The sequence below is a fragment of the Ursus americanus genome, chromosome 33 (assembly GCF_024610735.1).
Source record: "Ursus americanus isolate L20-20 chromosome 33, mUrsAme1.1.p, whole genome shotgun sequence".
Classification (NCBI taxonomy): Eukaryota; Metazoa; Chordata; class Mammalia; order Carnivora; family Ursidae; genus Ursus; species Ursus americanus.
The window spans coordinates 3,408,298-3,418,086 of record NC_142159.1 but is presented as its reverse complement, the minus strand read 5'-3'; the positions used below and the strand labels follow the sequence as shown (position 1 = coordinate 3,418,086).

The following is a 9,789-nucleotide window of genomic DNA, read 5'->3' as shown; positions in this document are numbered from 1 at the left end:
GCGCGGCGGATGGCCGAAGAAACCAATCAGCGGGCCGTTTGTTGGGAGGCGCCCGGAGCGGACACTGATTGGGCCGGCGGCAGCGGCCCCCGCGGTAGGTTGTGTGGGTCCGCGGTTCTCGCGGCGGTTTTCCCTCGCGAGCGGGCGGCAGGGAGAGGGCCTGGCCCAGCTCATTCGCGCGACCCCCTCCATCCCCACCCCGCCTGGGAGCGAGTTAAGCCCGAGCAGAACTTCCGGGAGGCTCCGCCCTTTCCTAGCTGTGTGACTCTGGGCAGGTGCTTGAGGCTGGCCTTGCTCCACTCGGAACGTGGAGTCGTGACCCACCTCTCATGGGTGCAGAGGGGAATCCATGAGATAAGCAAAATGCCACGAAAGCACTCAAAATGATAACGGACTTTGCTTTTGAATGGCGACGGGCCGAAAGTCCTTGAGTTTGCGTTTCCTTCCTAAAAGCTACTTGGAGTGAAGCAAACCAGGCCTGTTCTTGTCTGTCCTGTTCCCAGAGGACGCGTGCTGGGGCTTCTCCGAAGCTCTCTTTCGTGTTGTTGAGCAGGCCCCCCACCTACTTCTCTGTTTTAAGGGCGTCGACCCTGTACTTCATCCCCATCTTGAGCTCCGGCATCACCTTCCTATTATCTGCTGTACACTTTTACTTTGATGAGCAACCATTTCCGGAAATTTCAGTACTTCTAAAACATCCTTTCCTCCAGCCACTCAGGCTTGAAATCTGGGCCTTGGCTTCCAACTGTTTCCCTGGGTCCTATTATCAGTTATCAGTCACTACTTCTGCGTTTTCGTCCAAAATCGTTCTCACATTTATCTCTTCCTTTCTTTTTCTGCCCGCATTCTTCCGTGTCAACTGCCCTTTTCTCTCCAACACTGGCACTGATTGCTAGGCTAAATTTCAGCAGTTGCCATGGTCAATATGAGGCATCCCTTTCGTGGCTCCCAGCTGTTTGCCAGATCACAGTTTAAATGCCTCAACATGGCATTCAAGACTCTCCACTCAGACTCCAACTACCATTCTATTTAGTTTATTATTATTTTTAATGTAGGCTCCATGTCCAGTGTGGAGGCCAACATGGAGCCTGAACTCACACCCCTGAAATCAAGACCTGAGCTGAGGTTGAGAGCCGAACGGCTTAACGGACTGAGCCACCCAGGCGCCCCTCCGACTACCTTTAGAGATGCCTTCTGCGCTCCTTCTTGCTCCTAATCCAGCTGAACTCATCCACCTCATCAGCTTTGCCCCCTCAATGGGACATCACCTCTTCCTCCTAATCACACCTACCACCGAAGTTTTGCCCTGACCTTTGCCAAGCTCAAGTTGTTCCTACACCTTCTCTGGTCCCCTTTCCTTCCCAGCCAAGTTTTTAAGTAGTCTACATTCACAACCTGAATTTCCTTAACATCTTCACTCCCTACCCACTGCAGCTAGGATTCAGCTCTCTCTAAAATGCTAGGCATTTTAGTATGCTCTAGAATCCTCCCATAGCATCTCAGGTCATTTTTTGCCCCTAGGCAGTGTAGTATAATGAGCAGAACACAGGCTTGGAGTAAGAATAGATGCGGCCTTGATTCTAGGCCTATCTCTAACCAGCTGTGTGAACTTCGATAAGTTACCTAACCTCTGAGCTTCAGTTCTTACATGGTAAAATGAGGATAACCATGCCAATATGAGGTGGATGGGTGATGAAGGTGGCTTTAAGGAGATGAGATATTATGCCTAAGGTAGCACTTACAATGATGCCTTTCCTGTAGGGCCTGCTCCATGGTGTCGCTTTTCTCACCTCCACTGGTCCGCCTAAATGATGGCACTTGGCTCCCCAGTGCGGGATCTGCATGTAGCTATGTCCACTCAAAGTTCTGCCCCATAAAGGGCCTTCCCTACTGTTCCTGGAGGTGACATCTGAACAGCCAGTCAGCAGTTCTTAGCCTCTCATCTCACTTCTGATTTTGCAGGACTCCAGGCTCTGTTCTATCCTCACTCTACCCCCTTCCCCTCACCCGGGACCCTCAGCTGCTCCTGAGATCATCCTTCCCATCCTGACATGGCCCTTTGTTTACACTCCCTCCCTGAGCAATTTTACTCACACCCATGGCTTCAGTCACCGTCTAAACCTAACCCCTAAGCCTGTCTCTACCTCAGGCCTCGCTGTTGTCCCGGATCTGTTTCCAACTGTTCTTTGGACGTCACTTTAATAAACTTTACCCGTTTTGGCTTTCCTTCTCAGAATGAAGCCCAAAGTCTTTTCCCCACTGTTGTGGACTGAATGTCTGTATACCTCCCCAAATTCTTATACTGAAGCTCTAAGCCCCAGTGTGATGGTATTTGGAGGTGGGGCCTTTAGGAGGTAATGAATTAGATGAGGTCATGAAGGTAGGGTCCTTATGATGAGATTAGTGCCCTTACCAGAAGAGGAAGAGATCTTTTTTTCTCCCCTTGCATGTGAGGACATAGTCAAAGCAGCCATTTGCAAACCAGGAAGATTCTTCACCAGAAACCAAATTGACCAGCACCTGGATCTTGGACTTCCTAGCCTCCAGAACTTCCAGAAGGTTAAGTTTCTGTGATTTAAGCCAGTTTAGTTTTTAATGGCAGCCTGAGCAGACTAATACCCCCTAGAAAACTATGTATTATCTGGTGTCTGCTTTCCCCTCTGACCTCATCTTTCCCCACTCTTCTCTTTGTTCACTCAGTTTTAGACACACTGTCTTCCTTGGGTTCTTCAAACACGTTAAGCATACTCAGCAAGACCTTGACATTTCACATGGTGTGATTGGGTGAGTTTTGCAGGAAAAGGGGTATCCATAACTCCCCAGAATTTATCAGGAATGTTTTGCATATGCGCAGTTTCTTGAGGGTAGGACTTGTAGCTTTTATCGATTCTCAATCTGAGCACCAGTACCCCTGACCCCAAAACAATAAACTGCTCTCGTGTCTCCACCTCCCATCTACCCTCTACACTGCGGCTGCTTAACTATCTAAAACACAGACCTGGTGCTGTCATCACTCCTTCAGTTTTAAACCGTAACTGTCTCCCCGCTCCCTAGGGGGTGGCCAGCACATCAAGCCTCTCCCAGCCCAGCTTCAGCTTACCCGTCAAGCTTTATTTCCTGTTCCCACTGCTCCTTGAACACGGCATGCATCTGTTGACTTCTTTGCCTTTGCACTTGCAATGCCTTCTGCCCGGGATGCTTTCCCACCCCATTTCCGCCCAGTGAACTTCCACTCATCCTTCAGGGCCCAGTCCCAAAGGCAGCTCTTACAGCTGGCCTTCTCACCTGGCAGCCAGGCAGCCAGCCGGCCACACTTCCTCTGTGCAGCTGGGCGCTCAGTCTCACCTCTTCACCTCTGCAGGTACGTCACCTGGACCACAGGGTGCTGTTTATGTGAGTGTGTGAGAGGTGTGTTGTGAGAATGTGTCCTCTAGTGTCTGAGGGCAGAGGCTCTGCCTCCGACAAGACTGGGATCTCAGAGCTGAATGAAAGAACGAATTCCTCCTCCTCAGGCCACACAGAGCCCCACCTTCTCTCCTATTATCCTTTAAGGCAGAAAGACATAACTCTAATAAAATTTATTGGTTTTCTTTGATTGCCTCTGGTCCGGCTTTGGAAGGGCTCTCCAGGTTCTTCTGGCCTTGTTTCTGGGCTGCTGCTTTAGCTTTTAAGGCCCTTTTTTGCTTCTTGAGTTTCTGTACCTCCTGGTAGACCTGGGGATGAAAGGGAGCAGGAAGAGACTGTAATCCTATGTAAAACCTCCGGTCTGGAGCAGGTGGGGCGGGAACAGGCCTCCCTGGATGGGCATGCCAGCCTTTCTCCGTGGGGGTGATGGCCAGTGCGCCTCCTCAGGGTCTGGGGGCCAGTTCCGTGCCTCAGGCAGGAACAGACAACCCTCCCTGCTGCTCTCCCACCACAGTCCCAGAGCGGGGCCAACCAAAGCAGCAATTCTGACTCGTACCCGAATGCACAGGGCCTTCTTGGCTGCCCAGCGTTGGTGGCCTTTCCAGGTGTACAGCGGGGTAAAGGTGTACTCAATCCCCAGCTCCTTGCACGTCTTCTCGAAGACACTGTAGTTGGTCTTCCGGAGGTTTTTGAGCATCTTCTTCCTCTGGTCGATGCTCATCAGCAGATAGCGCTTGTGGGCTTTGTCCTGTGAGAGAGGGGGTGTACTGCTCTTAGTATTATATAAATAAGCGGTGTGCCACTTTACGGTAACAAAGGACGGTCATCTTATCATCTCACTGAAACCTCCTGACAATCTGATGAAATATTAGTGTCGTTCTGTGGTAGGTATTGTCATTGATATTCCCATTTTATAGATGGGGGAAAAAAGGCTCAAAGATGTCACCTGATTCATAGAAGGTCCTAGAACTATGCAGGGTGGGGACCTTGCGTGAGGTCAGGTCTTGAATCTGCGTCTACGGGTCTCACTCTAAATCTCAGGCTCTTTCCCCTATCACCCCCTGCTCAGCCTCCCCACAGCTTGGCCAGCTGTCAGCTGGCGTGGAGAGAAGGGAAGGCCTTGGGCTCCTTTGTAAGGGACCTCTGCAGTGGGGCTGCTGTTCCACACTCCGGATGAGCAAAAATCTCATCTCCAAAGAGCAGGTGCAGCCGGCTCCAGGTGTATTTACCAGTCTGTATTTACAATGGTACGTTTGTTAAAAATACCTGCAGTTACCTAATTACAGCAACTCTGTGCCCAGTGCTGTGCTGGGATATGGCATCATGGTTAAGAGTATGGCCCTGGAGCAGGACCCCCTGGTTTCAAGTCCTAGCGCATCACTGCCCTGTGCTGTGCCTTGAGGAATAACCCAATCACCCCATGCCTGGATCACTCCTCTGTCAAATGGAACAGACGGATAGTTGTAAGGGTTAAATGAGCTGATGTATGTGAAGTACTCAGCACCAGGCCTAGTACTTCCCATGACCATGCTGGTACTTTGTTATTTCACGCGCTCCTCGCAATCCTCTCAGCAGGCACTGCTGTGATCCCTACTTTACAGACAGGAGAACTGAGGCCTAGGCACGGAAAGTAACTTCCCCAAAGTCACACGTCTGGTTAGTGGAAATGGCGGAGCTGAGAATTTGAACGGAGTCCCAGAATATTCAAGAAATAGTTACTGAGCACCCACTATGTGCCAGACACTGCAACCTCGTCCTGAAGGTTGTGTTCCTGACCATGGGTGACACTCAGTGCAGCCCTGTAAGGCTCCCATTTTCCACTGGAGGTAGGAGGGAAACATTTTCCCCACTGCAGCTGAGAGGTGGGCGCCCTGGTGTTGCAGCCACTCGCCTTCTCCAGCTGCTTCCCTGGACCCAGAGCCCTTGACCTCTCAGACTCCTCTCCCCTGGGGGCTGGTGCTTAGCCGTGAGCCACGGCCAAGGTTTACCTTTCGATGTTTCTGCATGTGTTTTTCGTAACTGTGGATCTTGACAGTCAAGGCAACAACTGAAACCACAAACCACAGAGGATGAGAGCTGGCACAGAGGAAGGAAGCGCCCGGGCCTGGGTTGTGTTTTAAGACCTCAAGGAATAAAAATCAGCAGTGCTCTGGTTCAGCTCCCTACAATTCCCAAAGCACTCTGAATTTCATGATCTCAAAACACTCTGGATTATCTTTCCTTTGGAAAGCAAAGCCTAAGGAAGGAACGTTCCTTACTCTTATAAAGGTATTATCCCCAGACCGTAGCAAATAGCATTCTTAATGGTAAAGCTTCAGAGCATTCCTATTAAATTCAGGAATTAGTCTATGATACATGTTATCATTCTTAATGATTCGACCCTGAGCTGGCAGTCCTAGCCAACGCGGCAAGATTAGATTCCAGAACTGTCAAGGGGCTACTCCTTGCCTCTCCCCTTTCAGCTACCACCCTTAATTCTGTTTTCACTAATGAGTTTTCAGAATTATCAGCTCCCACTCCTCTCCTAAAGCCCTGCAATATCCTTCCTTAGGTAGCCTCTTGTTTGATTCCTGCCTGTGCTGCAAAGATGGGGGCAAAGGCAGAAGCGGAAGGTGGCGCCAAGGGGACGTTCTCACTACAGCAGGCCCCTCTGGTACACACAATGAGTGTTGGCAGCATTGATTGTAGAGTGAGGTGGAACCTTGGCCCTGACCACCTGGCCCTTTCACCTCCTTAGCTGCAGAGTAGAGAGAGACACAGAGACGAGCTTTGGTGCCTGAGGAGACTTGCCTGAGCTCACAACAGAGGTAGGAGGAGGGACCTGGGCGCTGACTCCAGCATCACAGAGTCCAGTTTTCATTGCCCTGGGTCCTTCTTGTCTCTCGCTTCATCAAGCCACATCTGATACCTGGTGCCCTTGTAGACAAGGGCCCTGGATCGAGTACCACCTAGCAGACTCCCCTGCATTCCCACTCCCCAAGGGCCCTCTGACCAACTTCGAGCCTCCAGGGAGTTGGTGTCCTCAGGGTTTGCCAAAATCTTGTTCATCAGCAGCTCTTGCTTGATTTTTAGCTTCTCCTTCTGTTGAAGATAGAGACAGAGAATCTGTGAGGTCTGCCATCCCCCAAGAATTAGCCTTCATACCTCAAAGGCCCTGGCTGCAGTCATAGAAACCAGGCCATAAAGCTCAGCGCCTGGCTTCACTCTGTTCACTCTTCACTTCACCAGGGCATGGCCTTTGGTCAGCACATGGCTATTCACATCTAGGTGAGCCCAAGGCCAATGACAGGTGACATAGCTTGTTAGATGAGGGTCCCCAAACTGTGCTCATTCATTCAGGCATTAGATCATTACTGAGTACCTACTGTTTGTTGGGTGCTGTGTGCTAGGGATACAGTGAGAGAACAAGATTATCCCTGCCCTGGAGATCCTTGGTCTGGGGGATGGACAAGTGGACACAGAAGGACAGCGGAATAAATACTGTGACTTGAGAAGCATGGGATGGAGGTGTTACCACAGTAGGAGCAAGTCCCAGAGGAGAGGACTGGGAGAGGCTGAGGTTTGAGGCCAACTCACCTGGTTGGCCATTTCTAAAGACAAGACTCTTCTCACGACATCATCAAACCTGTGGGAAAAGCATAGCAATGACAGACAGGTGTGTGGGGGGGAGGGGAATCGATGCTGTTTCCATTTTAGTTTGAAAAGCAAGAATGATCGAAAATTTCTTTTGTAACAAAGAGTGTCTCTGTGGAAGTGGGGAGCCATTTGTCAGGGATTAAAAGTCAGCACGAATCCGATTTGCTGTGCTGAGAATATGGAATGATGTGATAACTGCACAAAATTGGGGCTGTCAGCTTGACTGTTCCAGGCTCCTCACAGGGTGGGCAAAGGGACGATTTTCATTTCAGCTAGAATATGGTTCAGTCTGTCTTGAGACATTTCAATTCTGTAATCATTGTTTTTTTCGCCTGTCACACAGTACAGCGGAAGGACTGCCCAGCTCTCGCTGTACCAGGCAGGGGCTGAGCAGAAGGATCCTGGCTTTGGTGTCTTTCAGCCCTGCCCCCTAGGAGCTGTATGACATTGGGCAGACATTAGTAATCTATAAAATGGGGACACTATTTCTTCCCTCACAGGGCTTTTGTGAGGATCAACAGACGGGAGATCTCACAAAGACCTGTGAGGCATGTTGCCTCCTTCTATCGGAACCACAGAAGGAAAAAAGGCAAGCAGTTGAGCTCCATGAACTCCAGTCTGCCCCTGCTGCCCCTCCTCAACCCTGGGCTTCAGTAGTTCTCTGCCTGATTCTATCATCAAGCTTCAGATACAGCGGGCCAGGCCTCGAAGCCACTGTCTTCCCTCTCTCCTTCCCAATTCTCTTAGGGCTCCGTGCCTCATCAAAGAGATATCTTTCTGCTTACCTCTCCATTCCAGGAACGTTCTGATAGTCTTTGAGCAGCGTGGAAGGGGGCGGGTCATCTTCTTGGCTGGGTTGGACTGTCAAGTGCAGAGACAGAAAACACCCAGAGTCAACTCTCACTGCCCATCCTCTCCGTCCTGGCTCTTCTCACCAACTCTGTCACAGATACCCAGGACCTCTAGAAAGGTACCAGGGAGCTCTGGGCTCAGGTTCTCCTTTGCAAACCCTGCAGGCAACTGTCTTGACATTTCACGCTGGGAGTAGACGACCTTTCCTAAGGTCCCATATTGTGCCTTTACCTCTCACACCTCTTTAGATCCCCCACCAGGATGGGTCCTTTTATGGATGGCTGGAGTTTGCCTCTCTTTGAATACCCCGGTCTGGTCCATGGCCTCATGTAAAACAGACACTCAAGAAACACTTGCTGGCTGACAGCATGAATGAAATGAGGGGGCTGAGGAGGGACCACGAGCTTTAGGACACAGTAAGCACCAAACAAAGACCACATATAGGAAACCCTCAACTTTGGTGTGTGTCATATTCCCTTGAAAGTGAGGGAGAGGCACGAGGGAGATTAACTGGTCCTCTCCAGTCTGATCCTGCTCTGCCGCTATGCAAATCACAGCAATAAATGCTAATATATACTACGTTTTGCACCCAGTGCGGAGAATGCTTTCTCCACGTGTTATCACTGAATCCTAACAACAATCCTTTCAAATAGATACTTTTACAGTCCTTTTAGAATGAGACTCAGAGAGAGGGAGTAACTCGTCCAGTATCATTTAACTAGGAAGAGAGATCTTCCCACTATGCAGACTGCCTTGGAATGGGAAACCAAGCTCTCCACCTCAGAAGGACAGACACAAAGCGTCTACCTATACTCTAGGTAGGCCTGGGTAGTGCCAGCACCCCTTCCCTCAAGCTAGCTCATTCTCACTCAAACCCAGTCCGCAGGCTCCTGCTCCTGCTCCCGCCCCGCCCCCCCGCCCCCCCGCTTCTCTCCACCCCAGACAGGTTTCAGGCTACAGCCTGGTGGCAAGGCAGACGTGGGGGTCTTCTGCTCAGGACCTCTGGCCCACGAGTTTACCCACACCATTAAGTGGTTCTAACTAGCCACCTCCGTCCCTCTGGCCATCCGGCGCCCCTCCAGGCACTCCCTCTCCGCGGAAGTCCCACCCGAGAGCTCCTACCTGGTTTCTGGGCGGCATATGCGCGAACGGCCGGGAGGATGACACCTACGCAGAAGAGAGACGGCTGAGGTCCATCTTCTTAACTAGCCCAGCCTCGATTCCTTTCTGTGGCCCCCGCATGGTCTTCTGTGTACCTCCGCCTAACCGCCGCCCCATTTCTTCCGCACCCCGCTGCCCCACGCCTCTCCCACCTCGTCTTACTTCTTCCACACCCACCGGCCTTTCTCCCTCATCCTACCACCGCTCTGTTCCCCTATCCTTGTCCCCCGTATCCTCCATCTCCGCCCAACCCCACTTCCCTCCATGCGTTGCCCCGCTTTTCAACGCCTCACCTTGAGGAGAGGGAAGGCCCCACTGGCGGGAGGGAGGCCTGGCACACGCTCCCCCCGGAAGCCCAAGGACTGGGGCCTGGGCCACTGCCTGGGTCCGAAGCGACCTCAGCGCGTTCCACGCGGTCCTCAGCATGGTGACTTGTGACCCCGCGGGGCCGGCGCCACGGCCGCCGTCCCTTTCGCGGCAAGGACTGGGTTACATGGGCGCCGCCATGCTGGCTCAGGCTCGACCAATGGAGCGCAGTTGCGAGACCAGAGCAGATGAGGACCGAGAGAATGGATTAGAAAGGCAAGAATCGGGGTGCGGCGGGATTGGGTCGAGGAGAGAGGTCTGGTTAGCAGCTGGGCAGGGCACGAGGGTGGGTGGTTGCGGGCCTGGTTAGTGGTGTGCGGTGCTGTATAAATTCTAAGATGCTGTTTTTTTTTTTTTTTTTTTTTTTTT

At 51.6% G+C, this 9,789-nt stretch overlaps 1 protein-coding gene across 1 annotated transcript; it reads right to left on the bottom strand.

Moving 5' to 3' along the window:
* Positions 1–3,563: 3,563 nt before the first annotated feature.
* Positions 3,564–9,592, bottom strand: MRPS15 (mitochondrial ribosomal protein S15). Its single transcript, XM_045782509.2, has 8 exons — positions 9,348–9,592; positions 9,016–9,060; positions 7,827–7,902; positions 6,982–7,030; positions 6,402–6,486; positions 5,394–5,452; positions 3,962–4,153; positions 3,564–3,713 (listed from the first exon to the last, which is right to left on the bottom strand). The coding sequence occupies exons 1-8, from the start codon at positions 9,478–9,480 to the stop codon at positions 3,579–3,581; spliced, it is 774 nt and encodes a 257-aa protein (XP_045638465.1). The 5' UTR covers positions 9,481–9,592; the 3' UTR covers positions 3,564–3,578.
* Between the last annotated feature and the right edge of the window lie 197 nt (positions 9,593–9,789).